General features: G+C 39.4%; 2 protein-coding genes across 5 annotated transcripts in view; one reads left to right on the top strand and one right to left on the bottom strand.

The window, feature by feature from the left end:
* The window catches only part of RECQL5 (RecQ like helicase 5), a 76,396-nt gene extending 61,266 nt beyond the window's left edge, over nucleotides 1-15,130 (top strand). For all 3 annotated transcript variants that reach the window (XM_087709932.1, XM_087709930.1, XM_087709933.1), the window contains exons 14-20: nucleotides 922-1,015; nucleotides 2,691-2,831; nucleotides 4,049-4,698; nucleotides 5,072-5,147; nucleotides 8,320-8,571; nucleotides 12,386-12,458; nucleotides 13,051-15,130. In XM_087709932.1, the coding sequence (XP_087566058.1) occupies nucleotides 922-1,015; nucleotides 2,691-2,831; nucleotides 4,049-4,698; nucleotides 5,072-5,147; nucleotides 8,320-8,571; nucleotides 12,386-12,458; nucleotides 13,051-13,151 (1,387 nt within the window). In that variant the 3' untranslated portion in view covers nucleotides 13,152-15,130. The remainder of the gene's footprint in view (nucleotides 1-921; nucleotides 1,016-2,690; nucleotides 2,832-4,048; nucleotides 4,699-5,071; nucleotides 5,148-8,319; nucleotides 8,572-12,385; nucleotides 12,459-13,050) is intronic.
* Nucleotides 15,131-20,149: 5,019 nt separating this feature from the next.
* The window catches only part of MYO15B (myosin XVB), a 74,795-nt gene continuing 71,033 nt past the window's right edge, over nucleotides 20,150-23,911 (bottom strand). The window contains exons 42-43 of one of the 2 annotated variants that reach the window (XM_087709935.1): nucleotides 22,851-22,991; nucleotides 20,150-21,724 (exon numbers count right to left, since the gene is read on the bottom strand). In XM_087709935.1, coding sequence (XP_087566061.1) covers nucleotides 21,665-21,724; nucleotides 22,851-22,991 — 201 coding nt within the window. In that variant the 3' untranslated portion in view covers nucleotides 20,150-21,664. The other variant, XM_087709934.1, reaches the window with a different exon arrangement.

Consider the following 23,911-nt stretch of genomic DNA (forward strand, 5'->3'; position numbering starts at 1 on the left):
CCTTTCCTTCATGGCCCTTGCAAGGGACATGAAATCTTTGGATAGGGAAGGAACTATAGGAAATTGAGCTTTTGCCTATGTAGGTCCTGCACCGATATTGGATTAGATGGAATTGAATCTAACTGTGTGTACTTATATCAGTTGGAAATTCCAATATGTTGATTTCCCAGATTTCCCATTAGTCTTAAAAGAGAGCTAAAGAAATAAATAACGTCTGTGGGGATGTTAATGGGGGGAGGGGTGTTGGTTCTATTTCTATTGCTATTTTTGTTCTAAAGTTGCCCTGGGATTTGTTTTTTCTTCTTGAAAGACAGTCTATAAATGAGTAAACTTGCATACCACTGCCATATTTTGAACCATGGAAAAATTTGCACAAGTCACACAAAACGTCATCATGCTCCCAAGTTAAAGCTCTAAATATGTACATTCTTAGGGATGGCTATGTTGGTTCTCCAGCAAATGCCATTGTTGGAATCCAATTATGCAGTTAACGTGGTTGTTCTTGTATTACTGGGTAAACTTTTTTCTTACCCGAATGTGATTATCTGAATGATCCAAGTATATTTGGATCTTTTCTTTTGCGATCTAAATACTGCAATTCCCTTTGTTTCCATCAGAGGTTAGCAATGTACTATAAAAATACACCATACTGCAAAAAGAAATAGGCAGGTTAGACCTATTTGTGTAATAAACTAGAAATATTGAAGGGAAAAGTATAACTTTGGGTTACTGTTTTTTGTCTCTTTATTTGGGGAAGAATAATCAATTGCCACCAGTATTTTTGCATTCAGGCAATAGTTTGGAACTGCCAACTGTCGCAATGTGGATTCTACAATGACACCTAAGAAAACATGGAGCATTTCCTTTGTATTTGGAGAAATGCCTTCGGCCACTGCTGCTCAAACTATGGGTCTGTTTTAGTTCAGGTCTTCTAGCATGTGCTGTAGAGATGGAATATGAAGCTTTCCGGACTAGTAAGATGGCAAACCTATACAAGGCATCAGTTCTAAAGAAGGTAATAAATAGTTGTGGAGATTAATATTGTGGGCCAGAATTCTCTCTGATAGCTGGATTTCTTGAAACATGTGGTCATAAAGAAAAAAGGTGGTGTATTTATTGTTGACTTACTGTAAAGTGCTATTGCCATCCCTATCAGTATGTAGATTTTCAACAAAATGCAGATTCAGTAATAATCAGATTTGTAGCAGTTTTTAGATCAATCATTGCATCACACTTGAATATCTTCTCAAAAATGTACGCTTTGAAATAATCTGCAGTGTCTGTGTCAGCAGTACAGCTGTCCCGCCCTTCTTTAAAACTATATGATTGCAGCAACAGAATAAAACTTCACAAAGGATTAAAGGGGAAAAACCCTACTTCTTCTATAAATGTTGGCAGAGCCTTCTAGTCAAATGAAAGTAGACAAGTGGCTTGGGACATCTAGAAAAATGCATTGGTCCAGCAGCTGAAGGTTTGATCACTTTTGCATGGTTTGGAAGCTATTCTTTAACACTGAAATGGAGACTTGCACAACTCTTCCTGTGGCTCTATAAGAATCTGATGTGTAAATAAGTGTCAGTTTCAGTGGCAAAATCTTCCTTTCAGAGGCAGAGCAGGAATACCATTGACCAAAATTTAGTAACAATTGCGCACTCAACTTCTAGTGATCCTCTGTAATTTCCAGAATCTCACTTCATTTCAGATAAGTATAAATAAGTGGCTTGAAAGACAGGCACCTAAAGGTCTACTTCCTTCTCCTTGAAATTGCCTCACTCTCAGAGGGTGATGCTGTCCCAATTTGGATTGCCCTTTCTTGCCTTGATAGTTTGGCACTACAGTGGAATCTTAAGTACAACTTGAACTTAAATTTATCCCATTATTCATTGATCACAATTGTTTTTAAGATTTTGTTCTTTTATTTGTTAATTTCTCACATTTCTATATTTAAGTTTTGGACAGATATGCATTTAAAAGTGGGGTGTATCTACTTTGAATAAACCATAGTAAAGTAAGAACTTTATTTTTTTGACAAAATAGAGTGGGGGGAGTCCATGCTATCCGTGCTCAAGACATTTGAATGAGAGTTCAGACAAGGGAGGAATAGTTTAAGGTTAATCCGGGTTAGATTGTTAAGAACCTGATCAGGAATCATGGTAATGCTAAATTAATTGCTTTATATAAGAAACGCCTAATTCCTCAGCATTTCCTTACATGGGTTTCCTGCTTGTTGCAACTACAGATAATTCTTGCTTAACATCCACTCATTCAGCAACCATTTGAATGTATGACAGTGCTGAACAAGTGATAGTTATGATTGATGCTTGTACTCAGGTCAGCCACAGTATCCCACAATAACAGGATCACCATGTGCCATTCTTTCCTGGCTTCCTACAAGCAAAGTCAATGAGGAAGCCAGCAAGAGGTCACATCTAGTGGCCACAGGAAGTCCTCGCTTAAGACCCCCAGTGATTTGCTGAATAATGGCAACCAGAAGTGCCAAACATTCTGTCACAAAGCACTGCAGTGATATGACATTGTGCTTTATAACTCTGTCAGTTAGCAGTGGAAATTCAGATGCTGGTTATTATTTATACTAAATGAGGACTAGTATATTGAAACAAAAATGGTACAGTACCAGAGAAGAGTATCCTCTGAATAGTCCTTTTTACTCTGTTCCTTTTTCAATAAAGGTCACCGAAATTAACAAAGCTTCCAAAAATGGGGAGTTGTATGCCATCCCGGACTTGGGAATTAGTGACTATCCCAAGATGAAAGGTGAATCAACTGCTACACATGATGAGGTCTTCTGTCAAGCATCTAAAGTGAATACTGTAAGTGCTACGGACCTTTTGTTGATAATTCATTATTGGATAGGTGGTTTTGCAACAGATTTTGTCTTATGCATAATTTTCTTGAGCTTTCAGAAATCTCTGTTATATTTGCCATATAGTCCCAAAAGTGCTTTTTCAAAAGGCAACTGGATTTTCTGGATGTTGTTGTTTTTTGAAAATGCATCGCTTCTCATCCAAGAAAATTCTTCAGCTCTTTTGAAGCTTCTTAGATGAGAAGCAAAACATCTTCAAAGAAAAACATGTAAGTTCAGTTGCCTCTTGAAAAAGCACCTTTGTGACAACCATGACCCTGGATCACTGAGAATCTCTGTAGACACTTGCCATAGAGGAAAAATATCCATTCATATACTACTACAATTCTCTTTCTTGTAACCTTGAACTGGCCAAAATGGTACACCGTAGGGCAAAACTTTTTGAAACAAGATACCTCAAATAGGCTAACTTTTAGAATGCATCCAAAATCTGGGATCCGTGATTTCCATAGAACTGAAATTTGGCAAATTTTATATAATGCTTTATTATTGTAAAATTAACATCAAATAGTTTCTTGCATAATACAAATGTCATAAAACATTTCCAGGCCTTCCTGTTTGATTGTGCTCTACACTTTAACATGGGCTATTTTCAAGGCAGATACATATCTCTGAATGTATTCCAACTTTTCTAGTGAAGGCAGTACATTAATTCTATCGTTGAAGGCATTGAGAAATCTAATAAGGAAATAACTCTGCAAGGATGACACAAGGGTGTCACATGTTGTCCAGTTTATAACTATTAAAATTCTCCTGTTTTGTCTGTGTGTAACTTTAACTGGCCAAAATTATGCATCATATGGAACCATTTTTGAACAAAAGTATCCCAAATGGGATAACTTTACAGAATGCTTTCAAAATCAAAAACCCATGATTCCCCTGAAATTGAAATTTGGCATGGTTTCTAAAAATTTCATGACCTAATACAAAATATAAAACATTTCCTGATATTTGACAGTTCATCGTGGGCTATTTTCAAGGCAGATTCATCTCTGAATATTTCCCTGAATTTTTTAAAAAATGTTTTCTGTGAAGGCAGTATATTAGAAGCTCTGTATACATTACAAATAAAAAATATCTCAAATGATTGTGCTTTTGATTTCAAATGTTCATAGGAAAATTCAAATTTTAGAAATGTAACTATTTTTCATCTCTTTCCCCAAGTTCAAACCCAAGAGAATGGGGATTGGATTTCAGAACAAGTCTGGCATGTTCCAGTCTGCTTCAGAGGTTCTATCTGTTAAGGAAGGAGATGACATTAATGTTGTAAAAGAAGAAATTGGCTCAGGCTGGAAGGAAGACAGTGGTTGTGGTCCCAAGCCTTTGGATATGGGTGACATTCTTGAGGATAAGGAGGAAACAACCAACAAAATATGCAAAAACGGTGCTGAATCCCCTGAAACAAAAGGACAGCATGACATTGCTGAGGCTGTCACCTCCTTGCTGGTTAGTCATGAAAAGAGAAAACCTACTAAGAAGCAGTTACTGTTAGCAGAAGCAGCTAGGAAAGAATCTCAGAACATCTCCAAATTCTTCTCCATCCCCAAAGCAGGATGTAAAGCCAAGGCTTCAGAAATTGATTTTGCAGAAGAGAAAATCAACTGTCTCAATGAATTGCCTCAGTTTTCCTCCCGAAGAGCGTGTGAAGAGAAAACTGAACCTCAGGAATACCTTGATACTGTTTTTAAAGAAGAACTAACAAGTTCATCTCCCCCAAAAGAGCAGGAATTGAAGAATATAGAAGATATGCCTTTGAGCAGTCAAAGATTAGAGAGAGAGTACTCGTACTCTGGATCACATTTTGAAAAGCTAAAGTGAGATATGTTTTTCTTTGCCTCTCAGTTATTACCTTTTTTGAAGTTAGGATAGACAATGGGCAGTTGAATAGAAGCAATGATTCAACTAGTTTCTGTAGTCAAATTTGAGATTGTAGTATATCAGGTTGGATGAAGCAATTGAAATTTAAGCATGTTGTTCATCCTGAGAGTTGACCCAGGTTGTATGAGTACAACTGAAAGTGAAAAAGCTAAATCTTAGCCTAGTATTTGGACTGAAATTGAGCAGAAGAGTAGGTCAGTATGTAGATATTGGAGATATAAATGTAGGCTAATTTCAGGCATTTCCTCTGTCTCCACAAAGATGTTAACATTCTTACAAGATGTATTTGTTATACTTTTTTTCTTGAAGGGCTGAATCTTTGATTGAAGAAGATATAACCAATGATTGTGAAAATCTTAACGGAAAAAGACTAGGATCAGCTGAGGTGAGTTATATTTTATTAAAATTGTCTGTCCATCCATCCATAGACACACACACACACACACACACAGAGGGAGCATATTGAGGGATGGGTGTCATGCCTCCATCTGCAGGAGAAGATGAGCTGGAACAAGAGCCAACAAGAGAGTGAGACAGCAGCTCCGTTAGCCTTGAGGAAACTGGGGAAGGGCAGAGTCAGTTTGGGCAAGGCTTTTCAGGATTAAAAAGGCTTGCAGACAGGGAGGAGCAGGAGAGACAGAGCTCAGGCAAAGAGCAAGGAGCACCCCCTCATGATCTTAAAGCATGAAGAGAAGAGAAAAGGCGAGAACAACTCAGACTGAGCTGGCTATGAGGGAGGAGAGTGCCCGTCCCCCTTCATAAGGCACACCTGGGGACTGAGATATAAGGAGGTGCTAGTGGGAGGGGCATTTGTTTGGAACAAGCATTGAATCTGGAGTCTTGTGTGCACTTGTCAACACCTGGAGATTACTGTTAGGCTAAAAACTGGCTTATTGGACTCCTGGCCCTGGTTACTGTTTGCTAACCTGGCTTACTGGATTGCTGGCCCTGGTTACTGTTTGGATAAACCTGGTTTACTTGACTACTCACAGCCAGAGGCTGCTGAAGGTGCATGTGAGAGTTTTGCTCCAGGACTTGTAGTAAATGGGACGTTTGGGGGCAAAGTTGTATCAATAAAGAGGAGTTAGATCTGTTCTCTGTCTGTGTTGCTTTCATGCCACACTCCAGATCAGCCTGAGATTTGATGACAGGAATATAGGAATGAAGGAATAGGAAGTCACAAGTGAGATGATTTACGTTTGCCTGAACTAATTCCCAAATGACAGATAAAGGTGGCAATTTAATAAATTGATAAATACATGCTGCTTCATCCAAGAGAAGTCAGTTTCTTCTTTACAGAATTTGTCTCTAGTGCTAACCACCAAATGACAGTGACATTAATTAAGACTGGCTGACTTAACTAATTAAATGAATTGGCCATGCATCTGAAGTACATGACTGTGAATGGGGAAAGAGAGAAGAGAGACTGCATATATGTATACAGAAAATAAAACACAGCAGCCAGAAAAGTAATAAAAATAGCCATCAACACAAACAGGATCTTAAGTAGGTTGCTTCTAGAGTTTAATGCTAACAGTATATTGGTTTCATTGCATTGCATTTTATGATGCACAAATCAGTGTTAACATCACACTTGTGAACTGACATGCTTTTGGTTATTTTTGACTGTTTCTTTTTAATGAGTAATTAATGTTCATTTATTTTTCTCAAACAAAATATATCCTCTTTTGATCATGTAAATAGCAGAAAGTGGGCAGTGGCTAATATGACATACCTTGCCTTAGAAGATATGTAGACAAAAAAGTCTTTGTTAGTGTTGTTGCTTTTGTTTGCCCCAAATTAAAGCAAAGGATCAAACAGAGTAGAGGAAGAGATATGATTAATATTGAAGATTTTGTGCTTGTTAATTTGTGTTCCTGGATGTCCGTTTGATCCTTTGCTTCGGTCTATTAATGTGGATAGAAACCAGGCTTCAGAAAAGTCATGGTTATTTCCTTTGATGAGTGTATATCTTTGAGATGATGATGTAGATCATCATCTCAATGATGATTGAGAAATCATCATTGATTTCTCAATGATGATTGAGAAATCATCATTGATTTCTCAATGATGATTGAGAAATCATCATTGATGATGATGATGATTCATGATCATTGATGATGATGATGATGATGATGATTTTGAAAAATGTAGATAATAAATAAATATTCTGTTGCAGTGTTTTGCTGGGCCTGCCAAATTTCTATTTCCAGAAGTGTTCACTATCTCGGAGAGGTTTCCATTTGTACCTTTGGTTTATAAAAGTTATTTAACAAGATATTACTGAGTTATTCCCAAAAGAAACTAGAACTAAAAAAAAAGCTGTTACGTTTTTTTGATAGTGACCTTTCTGATGAACTATATAATGAACCTTCGTATATCAGTAAGTGAAAATATAATATATTTACTCTTAGAATAAAAGAAACTGGTTTTGTGAACCTGCTTCCAGGCAATGAATTTTATATTGCTGCTTCTTGTATCCGTCAGTGGTACTGGGGATTGTTTTAGATCTGCCATTTGGTTTGGGCTGACCAATTAAACAAAGCAAATCTTGTCATAACTGTATAGAATTAGTGAAAGACCCATTGTGATTATTGCCATTTTTATTTTTTGTTGTTTTCAACAAAATTTTGAGTAACATTAAAATGTGTTCTGCTTCACATTAGTATCTTAAATAATTAAAACTAAGCTAAAATGTTTTTAAAATTAAAGTGTTCTGACATTTCTTAGAGTGTTTTTTTAAGTGACAAGAAAATCCTTTCCAAACGATTAACATGCTTTTGGTTCATTTAAGATTAACTTCATTGGGAGTGAGCTACATTGCTTTAGAAAGACTGGAGAAAGTAATGCTGTGGTAACTACAATAGATAGTCTGTAGTGGGATATGTGTGTCAGTAAAATTCTCTTGCAGTTCCATTTTGAGCTTACAGTATAAGAGCAATGATTTCTTTTAATGTGAGTTCATCACAGCTACCTCCCTGCCAAGTTTATGAATCCATGAAATAATTTGCCTTCTTTGCCCTCTGTGACTTTTGCACATCCATATAAGCAGGCACACAAAAAAGGTACTTATTAGGTTCTAGAGTTGTGAGTTGTTATGGAGAGACACCTTGTTCCATGTAGGAATAAGTTGTTTGAGAAGAAGTGACTTCCTATTTTCTTTTACAACTGTAATAAGTACAAATGAAAATTCAGCTTTTACTTTGTGATTATGGCATTACTTAACATTTTTATAACATTTTTTTGCACTTTTGGTTTTGTGTTTTTCTCACCTTCTCCCCCCACCCTTTATTTTTAATACTGAATTAATTCTTGCTATTTTCCATCTTTTTTCTTTTAAACTTTAATAAAGATACAAAAAAGGAATAAGATGTTTTTTCTTCCGCTTCTTGAATTAAGAAACCGGATCATATTATCATCTCTTGACACGTGCAATGTTGAGGGTTTAAATTGTAAATCATATCGACAACAAATATGTGTTTCTTGTATTTCAGAAAGGTATCTTAGGTTTAGCCATGTAAAGTTGCTTTAAAGGATTTCCGTTTCTGCCTTTCCAGGACCTGGAGAGCCCTGCTGAAAAGAGGCTACGAATGATGAACATGTCCTCCATTTTGTCACAGTCAGAGGGAAAAGCTGGTAGACTGGCAAAAAAGAAAGTCACTTTTGACCCAAAGTTATCACAGGATGATAAAGAAGGGAACACGAGAGCCGTTAAGCCACCTTCAAAAACATTGTCGCTTAAGGAAACAGCAGATATTGTTGTAAAATATTTGACTCCTTTCTACAAAAATGGGAAATTTGCATCTAAGGTGGGTTATGAACTATTTAATTCTCTCCTCCTCCTCCTCCTCCTCCTCCTCCTCCTCCTCCTCCTCCTCCTCCTCCTCCTCCTCCTCCTCCTCCTCCTCCTCCTCCTCCTCCTCCTCCTCTGTTTGATTTATGTTTCCCTATCAACTAAAGCCACCATGGTGACACAAAAGTTAGGTATGAAATTAAATGCTGTTGCAGAAGATATCTAAGGAAATGCATGGGAAATAAAATTTCCATAGTCGTGTTATCTTAGTCCTTCTTACAGTGGGGATGGGACATAGCTGGACAGTGCTGAACAGAGCTAAGCTTGTTTTTTTCCCCCATGCCACTGTATTCCAGTGAAATAAGCACAGTACTTTCAAACAACAATTGTGTAATTTCCTTTATTTATGACCAGACAGCACTGTCCTTCATTTGTATTTTTTCTGTCTTTCCCTATTTCTTCCATCAATTTCTAACAAAACCCATTCAAAGGGGATAAGTTATAAAATAGCAGCATTGTTTCGGGGCAGGTAAGTAGTAATAAATAGGGACATACAAATTGTGACATCACACAAAATGTTCCACCCTAGAACAGAACATTTCATGTGATCCCGAACTGACCTGATCTCAAAATGGGCTTCTGCAAATACTCCACAAGCAGTTTAACAAATTGGAACCCTCTTGAGTGTCTTCGTTGTGACGTCAGAACACTCTCATTCCGTAGTTGAACCGCCAACTTCAAGGTCAGAGCCATTCACCAGATAATGTTTTGCACATAGGTTAAGGTTAAGGTTTAGGTTTATTTCACTTGTATGCCGCCCTATTCCTGGAGGGACTCAGGGCGGCTAACAAACCAAGGGGAGGGAATACAAACAAAAGGAAGAGACAAACAAACAAACTACAGAGACAATTTAAAAGCAGTCAACAGCCACACAATTCGAGCGGGGATGGGAACTCATCAGCCCCAGGCCTGCCGGAACAGCCAGAAGGGAGGCGGTAACTATCGCCTGGATCCAGCCCCATGTCACCTCCCTGCTGTTCGCGACCAGCCAGGAGGAGCATGGGTCCAGCGTACACATGGAGACACTCACAGCTCCCATGGCCTTGTCCACTTCCTCAGGAGTAACAAGTTGAAAATCAATCCAAAGATGTCGCTCAAGACCCTCCCCCGGTACCTCGGCTGGTTCTGTGCAATTGGAGTCCAGGTCCGTCCGAGGCCGAGCAACTTTATCCACGAGAAATTGGACGAATTCCTCAGCTCTACCGGGTAAAGGATTGCCCGCATCCCTCCCATTCAGGAGGGAGCGGGTTATCCTGAACAAGGCGGCTGGGCGCGACTCAGCGGATGCAATCAGAGTGGCAATATATGTGTTTTTAGCAGTCCGAATTGCCAGAAGGTAAGCTCTGATGCAGGCTTTTAACAGTGCTCGGTCTGACTCGGATTTACTGGACCTCCAGCGGTGCTCTAGGCATCTCTTTTGGCGTTTCATCTCCCGGAGATCCTCAGTAAACCAAGGAGCCCTCCTGGATCCACTGCCTCGAATCGGCCGTAAAGGCGCAATCCGGTGGAGAGCCTCCGACGCTGCTGAGTTCCAAGCAGCAACCAAGGTCTCCGCCGGACTGTGGACGAGAGTATCAGGAACAACGCCAAGCGCCATCTGAAAGCCCTGAGGGTCCATAAGGCGCCTGGGGTGGAACCACCTAATCGGTTCCTCCTCCCTACAGTGGGGGATTGGCCTCCGGAAGTCAAGCCTCAGTAGGAAATGGTCCAACCATGACAGGGGCAAGATCTCACTACCCCTCAAACCAAGATCACAACTCCACTGCTCCAAGAGGAATACGAGTCGAGCGTGCAACCTGCTGAGTGAGTCGGGCCCCGAATTACTTGGGTCAAGCCCATGTCTGTCATGGAAGCCATGAACTCCTGTGCTCCATCAGAGTGCTCGCCGAGCGAAGGCAAATTAAAGTCCCCCAGCACCATAAGCCTGGGAAACTCAACTGCCAGCTCGGCTACTGACCCGAGGAGCGAGGGGAGAGCTGTTGTCACGCTGTTGGGAGGCAGGTACTTGACCCACAAGGTCCAACTTCACCAGTAAGGACTCACACCTGACAAGCTCCGGAGCAGGGATCCTACAAAGAACTAAAGATTCCCGGATAACAGTGGCCACTTCCCCCCCTTCCCTGGGGTCGCGGCTGATGCAGCACCTGAAAACCCTCTGGACACATTTCAGTGAAGGGGACTCCTCCCTCTGGGCCCAGCCAGGTTTCAGTAATACATGCCAGGTCTGACCTCTCGTCTAAAATTAGGTCCCGGACGAGGGGAGCCTTGTGAACCACAGACCTGGCATTTAGCGACAACAGCCTGAGACCAGGGTCGTGACTACTCACGCCATCTGGCCTTGGAGTGGGACTAACGTAGCGAACCCTCCTTCCCCGGTAATGGCTCGCCCTAAAGTCCCCGCCATATCTGCCCCTCCCTGTTATGACCCTAATGTTCCACATCATCACTTAGAAGTCAACTGCCTGGAAGCACCTTCTCGGTTGTAGTTTTCATTCTTTGAGGAACATGCATGTAAGTCAGCAGTTTATTGCTGTTCAGGACATTGATGTCTGCATGAGCCTCTCTTACATTCAGTCCAGCTGTTGTTCTAATCCCACTTACGGGTGATTGTGCATTTAATCAGAATGGTAACATCACTAGACCTACTTTGCTTTCTTACCAAGACAAAAATGTTGAATTCTAAACGCGACTCTACCACAAGGATAAAGAGCTGCAGTATACCCAGTAAAGGCCTCTGTGGGTTGGCATCAGCCCAGATTACTTCAGCACAATCTATTGGACACAGAATAATCTATTTATTGCTTGATTATTCATTTAAAATGTGCAAAATGCTGATATACCCAGTGATACCTTCCTTAGCACATACCAGACTCTATCTAGCATGGATCAAAGCAAAGCACCAACATCAAGCATCACTTTTATTTCCAGTAATGCTTCTGGGGTCTTAGAAAATAAAAACGGCAAGTAACTTAACCCTGTGCTTTGTAGATATGCCTACCTAACTCCTCAGGAAAAAAAGGCAAAGATGAATCGAGTGGTGGAAAACATTGTGAAAGTTTTGAGTGGTTGGCAGGGAGCAATTTCCCAATGTGTCTTCTGGCTACTTCATTAAGGGGAGTCATTGTGTAGGACATATTCTCAAAATTAAAAAATCCAAATCCCACTTAGCCCCCTGGATCTAATACTATTATACCCTTATATTGGTACTTATAATATAAGCATCTAATTCAGGCCTTAGCATGGTCCCTGGGCCACATTCAGCTTTTGGCTGTCCCTGTCCAGCCCACATAAGGGCAGTTGGAACTTAGAAATCAAATGTAAATAAGCATGCCGCAGGGGGGCAGGAGACAAAGGCAAGTCGGGCCGGCTCTGTGCAGTTGCCATGCGCTCGTTCCTTCAGTAGGAGCTGCAGGGGGTGGGGGTTGAGGAGAGATAGCACTTTTCTGCTCCTGCATAGCACTCCCTCATAAATCCAAAGCGATAAGATGATGGAGTTTGAGGACATCAAATCAGTTCAGCTCTTCACAGTCCCAGTATTTCATGTGGGCCCTTGGGAAAATTAATTGCCCATCCCTGATCTAGGGACGCACCGTCTATTTGAATCTCAGATAGCATGTTCCCTATTGTACGATAAGGAGAGCACCTTAATTACGAGGCTGCCCAGCTGGGCATCAATTATTTTGTCCTGCATAAAAGCACAAGAGCTAGATGTTAATGAGAAAATTGCATTCCACTATACTTATTCTGCTTTCTTATCTCTTACCTGGCAGGATTTGTTCAAGGGATTTGCCCGACACCTCTCTCATTTGTTGGCTGCAGACAAAAGTAGCTTCCGCAAAACAGGTGAGTTGCCAAATAAAGCATGGGATGAAGGAACGTCTTGTGCTTTGTCCCTCCTATTTTGCAAAATTATTGAGATCTCTAATACTCAACTCTTTTTTGGTATGAGGGGATAGGGTATAATGAAGTTTGGTTAGCATTTATGATGTGATGGAAATGTTTGAAAATGTGTTGCCAATAAAGTATAGGTATTGGAAATATATATGACTTTCAGTAAGTGGAGATAGTTTTCTGCACATTTTTCTTGCTCACCATTGGCTCACTCTCATTTGTTTGTTTTTTTGCCCCTCACATCATGGACATAAATTGTTTCAACTTCTACCCTCAAAATGACGCTATAGGGCCATGATGGCGAACCTATGGCACACGCTCTCTGTGAGCACACATGCCTTGGCCAGCTGCTCTTCTGGCTTCTGGCGCACCAATCTTCGCAAGTGCCAAAGCACTGGAAAACTCCCCAGTTCTGTTGACCGTATTTTGCAAATACTGTTTGAGTCAATAGGTACAATTTGCATTTGGTAATTAATGAGAAGTGTGATAAATAAACTGTGATTGAGAATGTCATTATCTCAGGTGCCACTCTTTCTGTTTGCAGTGAAAGAAGAAGCGCAGAGGCTGATCAAGACATTTTTCAAAAGCCGAGACAAGTGTGAAAGCGAAACAGACTGGCAGGAGCTGGCCACTTTTGAAACGTGACTCACGAAAGGCCCTGCTTCACTTTGCTGGTTGTGACAGAGGACTGTCCCTCCATGTTTCACTATAGCTACGCTTTGTAACAATGCAATGGGGAAGAGGAGGGGAGAGGGCAGTTGGGAGATAGAGGCGCCAGGGTTAAGGATTAGATAGATTTTCTCTATCTGAAAAAAAGGCATGTTGCTGTCAGGTTTTGAGAGCAACCCACTTTCTTCCTTCTAGCAAGTATGAGTGAATTCAAATTTTATTATTTGGCTAGGCATATAATTATGTCTGGAGAGTCTCCAGTCTTTTAATACAGATTTTACTGGCAGCTACCTTAAATAGAAGAAATGCATTTGCCTCAGTCAGGATTTCTTTGCTGTGAGAGTAACATGTTAGAGAGTACTTTGGGAAAGACCAGTTAATTTATAATTGGAAGGAAACCTGGAAGGGTTATTTTAGCCAAAGCTCTTTAGATTTCTGTTCTTTTATGGTGTTGACATGTTTCTTTTATTCCAAAAGTGTTCCCTTGCATTTTTCCCTCAGTTGGTAATATAATAACAAATTAAATGCAGCAAATTAAGGGCATAGCAACCAGTACTAATTAAATACATGCAGTGCTTTGGTTTTTTTAAAGTGCTATTTAGAGTGGGACTTCCAATGTGGGCAACAGGAACTATTTTGATGCTTAGGTTTTCCTACATTATTTTTGTTCCCAATTCCTGCTTCAGTAACTCTGCTCCCCTATTAAGTTCTAAATGCACAATTAAGGAATCCTGTCTTCCTTCTGCATCATCTGTCAGTATTTGCAATGTGTACTTCGGGGACACCCTGCCAGCTACCCTGATAGCTGTTGGTGTAATTTTCCTTTATCTCCCACCAATATGACCAGAGTCTTTGTTGGCTGGGAACAATGGACGTTATGCCTTTAGACTGAGTTTGGTAGGAGAGTTCTGAAATGTTATTTTTAAGGAGAGAATTAATATTGTGTCTTGCTTCTGTTCCTAGTTGGCATGACTTTCTTTATCCAAGAGGGACTATTACCTACCTCTTATGGTTAGAAATGTCTAGTTAGGAGCAGATTTTTCTTTTCATAAAACCTCAGGAATAAAGGTCAATACCTCCCTTCCCAAAGATTCTGTTCTTCGATATTAATTGAATGGAAATGCCTGATATATTTAAGGAAAATTGCCATTGCAGTATCAGTGCACATTGCTCTAAAATTATGTAGTAGTAATATTTTACATTGCATTTTTATTTTTTGCATATGGAGTAAATTTTAGACCCTTGCAGATCATTATTCACAGACTTTTTCAATGGGTTTCAAAGGCTGTTACACAGATTATTTGTATGGTGAGGAGGTGTAATGTTTTGAGGGACCCCTGGCTTTTCCATATTATAAACATGGGTTTGATGTATTAAAACATGCTTTTAGGTAAATAATGTAAAATTAGCACTTTAAAATATAAAAAATGTGAGAAATGTATCAATTACTGTAGTAGTCTCCAATTCCCATCTCGAAGTTGAGTTGCTTCAAATAGTTTTGTTTTCAGGTAAGAAAAAAATTTTTACAGCTCACATTCTCTATAATAAGTAGAGAAATAAATGCACATTTGAAAGAGATGAGTTAATTCTTTTCATATGTCACATACGTAAAAGCCATACTATTGTACTGTGCCTCCAATCTGGACCTAACTAGTAGCTCAGTATTATGGCAAAGTGACCCTACAGAGCTTATAAGGAAAATGCTGTTTTATTGATATTTAAGAGAAAGTGAATATATTTGGGGAGTCTTGATTAAAATTGTAGTTTTTATCATTATGGTTTTTTGACCTGTGCCTTAGATCTGTCCCTGCCACTGATCTTTCTGATGTTGAGAGCTGATAGATAAAAGCAGAATTGTGGAAGAGATCAACAAATTAGCTTCTGCTGGAAAAAGAGGGTTTGTAACTTTAAAGGTACATGGCAAGCTGCTAATAAAATTAATGTTAAAGATGTTACTCTAGTGGCTTTTATTTATTCAGAACAAAACTGTGTGTTTCTGGTAAAGTTAATCGGTGACTACCTAGCATAGTCTGTGAACTATGAATTTCCAAATGGGAACCATTCTGCATTCCATGTAAAGTGCACATAATTTGTTGTGGTCAACAGCTGAACTGATTTATTTCTGACTGCAGTGTATCTTAAATGACACAAACACATTTTCCCCCCTTGCAACCCTGAGGGCCTACCAAATGTGCAGGGGGGGGGCAGAATGAGTTGATTATTTGTTTATATCAAATGTTTACATAGAATAAAAGGCTAATCAAAAGAGAGAGAAAAGGAAACAAAGGAACAGAAAGAAAAAAGTATAAGAAATGAAAAAGAAAGATTTTGTAACATATACAAAATCAGTTTATCATGAATCTTTTCTCATTCATTATCCTCAACTCCCAATGAAAAGAATTCTAGTTTCAATTGGAGGTGGGGCTTGATGTCACAGCGACACAACATGCAATATCTCTGTTCCTGAATGGTCCTTTTGGACCTAAACTGTTCTGAAGGAACAGTGATAGAGAAGAGCATGTCCTGCTGATCTCAGGGACATCGCAAAGTCCCTGATTGATCCAGAAGAAAGCTCTTTTTGCCAGCTACAAGAAAAGCAGCCAAAGTGGCTGCAGAAGGTTGGGAAAAGCCCCTGAAACAGAAGCAGTACAGGAGAGACAGTGTGTCGGAATGGTGAGGAAAAAAAATTATTATTAAAGAAGAGAAAACCCCAAAGACTTGGAGTTTAAAATAAAATTAAAGACAGAAGAAAATAAGCGGTGAATTAACCCTGGTTTAAAACTATCGTGTTATCTCTTCTACCTTAACTTTGTTTTTTATGGATGGACTTTTTACAAATGCCTCTTACTTTTAAATTGGACTGGTCTCTTTTTTTCATTCTTCCCCTATACTTTTTTCCATTTTTTGAATTCGTGGATTAAAAGTTTCTTCTCTCATAAGGCTTGGATGGAGCATAATTTTTAAACATTTTTTTCCTCTTCCAGAGTTTACAGAGAGAGGCAAAAACAGATGGAAAAGAAGTAACACTGCCATCTAGTGGCTAGAGGATTGGCAATATCTGATATTACAAAGCTATAAGCTTTGTTTACTAAAAGGGTCAGTGGAAAATGTTTTGTTTATACAGGTGTTCCTTAGAAGGAAAGAGAAAGCTTTGATTTGAAAAACTCCACTGAATTTGTTTGAAACCTAAAATGTCTTAGATGCTTTGGCAGTGTTTATAACCTGGAAAATGGCACAATGTGAAGAAGAAAAGGCACTAACTTTGCAAAGAATTTTCTTAGAAATTCAAAAAGTTTTAATAATCACAGTCAGAATTGAAAAGAGACTTGAAATTATAGCTCAAAATACAGAAAGTATGGGGACAGTGATGAAGTTTGAGGACAGAGCTCAAAAAATCACAGAGACATATGAAAGTGATTAGAAAATTGTTGACACTGACAGCAAACTGAGAGTGGAGGGAAATGACAAGCGTGAAATATGGAAAGGAGAGATCGATGAACCGGAAGTTTATTTCAGATGTCAGAACATAGATGAAGAAAGGAGAGAAAAATTGGCAGAAATAATGAGAGTAATCTCGGCAGATGCACTAATGATAACAAAAGTTAAGCTGATAAAAGGAGCAAATAGAGGGTTTCGAATCCTTATAAGACATGCAATGTACAACAAGTTCTTAAGAAAAGCCCACATAAGACTTATCAAGAAAACACTTAGAATACAGACTTTACAAATGGCAAGAGATAGTGGACTAGACCAGCGGTTCTCAACCTCTGGGTCGCGACCCCTTTGTGGGGTTGAATGACCCTTTCACAAGGGTCGCCTAAGAGCCGGCCGGGGAACCATGACCACAACCGGCAATGGAGCCATGGCACTCGACTGGCAGAGGTGGCGGCTGCGATGCTGCCAGGTGCTTCTGCTGAGCATGCTGCTCTCGCTCTCGGGCACCTGCCTCTCCTACAGCTTGCTGCTCCTCTGCTGCACCACCACTCCGCCACCACCCAAGAAACTTCTGCAGAAGTGGCGCATCTGCTCTGTTGCCACTTCTGCAGAATTTTCTTGTGGGCAGCGTGCAGGGTGGGCAGGGGCAGCATCAAGGTGGCTGGGGGGCGCGGCAGAGGAGCAGCAGGCTGTAGCAGAGGCAGGTGCCCGTGAGAGCAGCGCGCTCAGCAGAAGCGCCTGGCAGCACCGCAGCCGCTGCCTCTGCCAGTCGAGCGCCATGGCTCCATTGATGGCCATGGCCATGGCTCCCCAGCCGGCATCAGCGCGGGGTCGGGGCGTGCAGGTTGTGGAAGAGCCACATTCAAGACTCTTAGGCGACCCTTGTGAAAGGTCGTTCGACCACCAAAGGGGTCGCGACCCACAGGTTGAGAACTGCTGCTGTATGTAGTTGAAGAGGGTTTTATGTTATATGTGTTGTGTGTTTGTGTTTTTTTGAAAATAAAAATTTTGTTTAAAAAAAGAATTCTAGTTTCTTTACAATGTTAGTCTGTAAATCTTTTGTATCAGGTGTGAATTTGTATCCAAAATTTCTTCGCTTTTTCACAAGTCCACCGTGACAAAATGTCCCCTCATACGTTTTACATTTCCAGCACTGGTTTGAAATGCCTTTATACATATGTATAATGTATTGCTGTCATATACCAGCAATACTTCATTTTATAAAAATTTTCACTTAAATTATGCAATGTAATAAATTACCCACCATCTCTCCCAAGTGTTCAACTCAGTTATATCCAAAGCTAATAGCCCATTTTGTCATGTGGTCTTTAATCTCTTCTTCCGTTTTACATCTTAACAAAAGTTTATACGCTTTTGTTCACCATTTTACATACTGGTAATTCCATTTCAAATTGTTTTTCTTTTTTTTAACTCTGCACATGAAAACCATTGAAAACTATGTCCTTTTGCAGTTTCCATAAACAAATAGGCTATTGCCTATTACTGGGTAACTGGCTTTCCTCTCCCTTCTAAGGTTAAGCCAGTTTTTCCCATCCCCCCCTTTGCAGAGATTCAGCTGCTGTAGAAAGGTGGTATCATTTCAGCAAATGTTCTTAAAACAATTGACAGCTGGTGTCTTGGAAACTTTGCATCTGCTCACAGCAATGGCTGTTCTTGAGCAAAGCCCGAGCAAGTACCAGGAACTAAAATATGGATTTGGGGCCACTAACTCTTCATTGTTTTTCATGCCCTCGTGTAGAACAGATGGATACAAGACCTCAGTGGCTCGTGCTAGTCTACATTTTTAAGTTGGTGGCAGTGAAGACCATTAGTTAACTTTAAACTGCTTTTCAAGAATCAGGGAGTAAAAATTGCAATGATGTAAAGATTCCCTTGATTATCCAAGGATTAATAACATTCTTATGCATAGTTTAGTAAATGCATATTCTTTTCTTTTTTGTTTGCAAAAACATTCTGATTAAATGAAACTAGCAAACAGCAACAAAAAGATGTCAAAAGTTCAAAGCCAGATTAAGACCCTAAAGAGAGATAGGGGAACATAGACCTTTGATTTTAAATCTCTCATTCAGTTGCACGATCCTAATTTCTTCTGGAATGAGGAAGAAAAAAAACATCTCTATTCTTGTTTTTTATAAAGTATGTGCAATTTTATACCTCTATCATTTCCCACATTTTCTAAACTAAAAATCAAGATATTTTGACAGAGTCCATTACTATCTTTGAAAGTTAGAGTATGTTTACCGCAGGGGTGGTAATGGTAATATGTGGAGATTTTTTAAATCATCCAAAGGCAGAATTATGTTTGCATGTATGTATGTGTGAGAAACAGAGTACCGTAATGGTTTGGGGTTTTTTTGAACAACTTTATTACATTTGAAGAGAAAATAAAATACAAGATAATAAAAATGGGAGAAGGGATTCAAAAGGGGAAAAGTTTAAAGAGGGGGTGGAGGGATAAGCAATATATATATTAAAAAAGACTTCCAGTTTTCCTCAGTACAGATACAAATATATAACTAGATAATCTCTTATTATAAATTAAACATAGGATAACCAATATCTGAATTTAATAACATGTACAATCTACAATCAATCCAATTATCCAATCACTAATTCAAAAATACATATTTATCATTATCAAATAAGATTTTAAATATAATTTCTAGTTTAAAAAGAAACCAAAACAAAATCTTATAATAAACAAAATATTCAATTTTAGCATCTCTCCTCAATTCCTTTTTCAAAATCCACTTTTCATGACCAATTTTTACCTTCGTTTCATCTGTGCATTCTGTTACCTAATATAATCCTTTAAAAATTCCTATATTTCCTCCATTCTATTCATCATAACAAAAGTTCCTAATCTCATATCCATCTTTATATTCTTTATAAATCACAACTTCACCATAAACTTAAATTCACATACTTACCAACAATCAAAATTAATGTTATACCCCAGTTTTAGAAGTTTAATCTTAACTCACTATCAATTAAAAACGTACCTTGACTATAAAATAGCCATCATTAATACATAAATATCTACTAATACCTATTTTCTCATCTAAACTATCATATGTATATATGTATTATTTTCCTTTTACAGTTCGCTTATTAAAAATTTTTCAAACAAAAATAATTTACTCTGCATAATCAATAACAATTGTAGGCCATCTTGTTACAAATCTGTAATCAACCTTCATTATAACATGATCAAACAAAATTTATAATCTATATGTAACATATTTTCCCTTTCTAATATGTGCCTCCTATTTCCTCCAATCCATAATCTCCAGACTGTTGTTGAACATGCATTTCCTTTTGTTTCTCTTAAATTTTGATGAAGTAAAATAAAATGTTTTCTCCTCCCCTTTTCTCAAATTCCACATAGAGGTTTCTTTCAAAATTGTTATAGTTAAGTTTTCACCTTTTAATCTTAAATGAAAATTATCATAAGAAATTTGTTCCTATATTTTTTTCTTGTTGTAGACAACAATCACTTAAGATGTATTTATAAGGTGTCCTTCCTTAATTTTAATTTCCATTTTATCTTTTATTTCTTCATGTTCCACAAGAATCATATAATTTATTATCCAGTAATTTTTGAGTTCTCTCAAACACAGCTTCTAGAACTAATATCTCTAAGAATGTGATGTAGTTTCTTCCCCGCTACTCCCCCATCATATTAAATAACACACTCTAGTGTCCAAGAGAATAATTGCAAATTATATTCCTCAGAGAAGGGAGGGGGCAGATACAGAGAGCTCTTCCCATTTATATTCATTGATAGATCCAAACCAATCAGCAATGAGCTAAGTGAAAATTCTAAAATCAGAAAGGAAAAGAATGCAGCTTCTTCAGGTACAGATTGTTCAAATCTAATTTTTAATCCTTTAAAAAAAAGCAGCCCCCCCCAAAAAAAGACTTTTACAATCCAAAATTTTGTCTTTTTCTATAAGCTAAATTCAAGTCCCAGATCAATTTTTTTTAATCCAAAATGATTCCAAAATATTGAAAGTCACCAAACTATATATAGTTCCATAATTGAGGGAAGACTTTCTTTGACTTAAAAATTCATAAGGGGGGCCATTTGTCCTAGCTACACAAAACAGCTGTTGAATTTGGTGAAAACCTTGTCTGGTCACTCACTAAGCCAGGGGTGTCAAACTCAATTTCACATCATGGTTGTGTTTGACCATGGGGGGTGTGGACCAGGTGGGCGTGGCCAGCTCGACATAACTTGTGTTGAAGGCACCTGTGGTGGCCTGGGCAGGGCTGGGGGGATCCATTGTCTCCAGTGGAGAAAGGCGAGACCAGAGAGACCACCAAACCCTTGTCCTCCAGAGGAGCCTTGCCGTCTGCTGGTGGCCAAGTCCTTCCTTCCTTCCTTCCTTCCTTCCTTCCTTCCTTCCTTCCTTCCTTCCTTCCTTCCTTCCTTCTCTTTTTCCTTCCCACTTCATTCTCCTTTCCTATCCCTTCTTGGATGCTCAAATGCAACATTTCTCCTTTTGTTTTGCTTTTAGTTTGTTTTACTAGCCCTCTGCCAGCAAAAATGGATTGGGGGTGGTGGTGGTGCACGCAGCCCTGTTTTCAGCCTGGACAGTCTCCTGAAGCCCTCTGCCAATGAAAACAGCTCGGGAAGGCCACACATGCTCCCAAGCTCCATTTTCACTGGCAGAGGCACTGCAGGGCAGTCCTTCACTTTTTCCAGGGTCGTCCCGTGGGCCAGATCTAAGCACCTATAGCTTTGAGTTTGATACCCCTGGGTTAGGTGATGCACCCAAAGATATTCCAAAGTAGCTATGGCATATTTGTATGGCTTGAAGTCGAGAAGCTGCTTTTGCTGTCCGCAGGTTTAAGGGCTGGAAGTGATGCAGGAACGATGATAGAATAGTGAACAGTGGTTCAAAAGAATGACGTTTCCATAGCTCACATTGACTTAGGAGAAAGCACTTGGCAAGTAGACATACCAAAAGATTACAGGCATTTTTCAAGTACTGGGAAAAGATATTGCAGCCAACTTCTCTTGGTTGTCACTAAACCTGGGAATCTGATCCCCCACCGATGATTGTAATTAAATGATATAATGTTTTAGCCTGTCAAAAGAGAAAGCAGTGTGAAATGTGTTTTTTCCCCCTCTTTTGGACATGTAGTTTCTCCTTCCAAAGCAAACTCCCAAAATAACTCCTATCAAACCTTCCATATAACTCTCTTTGTGCCTGTACAAACACACCATATAACTTTTAGGATAACACAATGTTCTTTCTTCATAAAGAAGTTATTTGAGTGCTTTAGAGCCATAATTGGATCGAACAGAATTTTATCTACTTTAAAAAAAAGAAATTGATAGTTTTATTAGAGAAAATGAAATATAAAACTAAAACAAACAAAATGAAACAAAACAGAAACATACATTCAAAACTAGCAACTACAACAACAGCAAAAAGTGTATAAAAAAGGAGAACAAGTGGTCATTTAAATTTATCATAATCCTATATGTTTATCTACTATCCTAAGTCCCATCACCTGCTTTTTGCTTGGTCTAGAATACAAATCATTGAGGCAAGCAAAAACACAAACAAAAAAGGCTATTCTTAGGCACAATATTCTCCTTTTTCTTAAAGCTAGAATAACCTCATTTCCCCCAAACATATACACTGAAAGCTGATATTGCAAACCAGGGTGTCAATCCTGAAGCCATTTTGGAGTGTCTTCAGGGCTGCCACAGCTGGTTGGAGTTGTGGGAATGGGAGGGGGAAACTTGTAGCCAAAATAAAATTCTTTCTCCTGGGAACTAAGGACATTCTCACCAGGTGAGAGGAGGCATGGACTGAAACCAACTAGAGTTAGTATTGTGACCTGGTTGGACCATGTGATGGACATGTGGACTGGGATAAAGAACTTTGATTTTAATTTGGGTGGGGAAAATCTCGGGTCTTCCAGAGTCAGGTTTTCACCAAAGGTGCCGATTTAACATGCCTAATAAATTTGAACTTTGAGGAGCACCTTGCCCTCAGAGTTTTCATTGAATTGGCTCTGTTACTTGGAACCCTGACACAGGGTTTGTTTGTTTGTTTTTACAATACAAAGCCACAGCTGCTGCCTGTATTGATCTATGCCCCCCTATCTTTGGCTATAGCTTTAGCTATCTTTGGTTTTTTTAAAAAAGGTGCAATAAACATTTAGAATATTTCTATAAAGAGACGACACAATTGATGTTACCTGTTGTAATTCAAACCAGATAGTCTTGGGATTTTCCATTGAGCCATAGTTGATTTCTATGCCTGAAAGGCCAGCAGCCTTGGATGGGCGGAAGGATTTCATCCGTAGTATCTGCTTCAGTGGAATGATGATCTGATTGCTCTACACATGAGGAAAGAGAGGCATGATGGACATTGCAGAATCAGTCATCTTTTTCATACTTTAGTATTCCATTTCACTTTCAGTTGGCTCTCATTGAGGGACAATGTTCTCAATGAAGGCCATCCTTAGATGGCAATAAGAGATTTCATGAATGATTTTTAAAATTAAATCCCAGGCATATTAGTTGCCCAATTTTGTATGTGTGTGTGGATTAAAATACACCAGTAAAGTTCCACCAGAAGAATTGTTCTGACCTAGGCTTCCTGCGACAGAAAAAATTGCATGCTTAGTCCCCAAATAGAGTCCCCCTCTCTTTAATTCAATGGCTATGAATTATGTTCATTCACAGCCCTTAATGAGTCACAAATAGTTTGTAAAGAGTCCGACAGAAGTCTGCCACAGTCTTTCGGTATAAGCACCCACCTTTATCTCCCCTGAAACACTGCCAAAGACCCAATTGCCAATTAGCTTTGCAAGGCTAAATGGAGCACAGAGTCAAAACAGAGCTTCAGAGTTTAAACCGACCAGAACAAACAAAGTTGCTTCCTGTAAATGCTCACGTGCCTATGCTCCTCCTTTATCTTATGGGAGGGGCCAATCCTCTCCAAGCCTTACTCTCGAGTCGCCCCTTTTATCTTAACTGTTCTTGCCTTTTGGCAGCTCTGTGCATGCATGCACTGGGAACAGGCTCCCTCTGTTCCTCTGCCTCACTGGTGTCAGACTCTGGAGGCTCCGGAGGCAGCACATAACTCCCAGATGGCCCTGCCCCCCCCCTGCCTCCGACGCAGAGCCCTTGTCAGAGCCTTCCCCAGATTCCAGGACTAGCCCATGTTCCTCCCCAACCTCCTCACTGTCCGACTCTGCTGCCAGCTCTGCAGGCTGCTGGCGGACCACAACAAGGACTGAAATTGACCAACAGC

Source organism: Thamnophis sirtalis, unplaced genomic scaffold, assembly GCF_051295495.1.
Source record: "Thamnophis sirtalis isolate CommonGarterSnake01/CBP01778 unplaced genomic scaffold, rThaSir2_p1.2 scaffold_3, whole genome shotgun sequence".
Taxonomy (NCBI): Eukaryota; Metazoa; Chordata; class Lepidosauria; order Squamata; family Natricidae; genus Thamnophis; species Thamnophis sirtalis.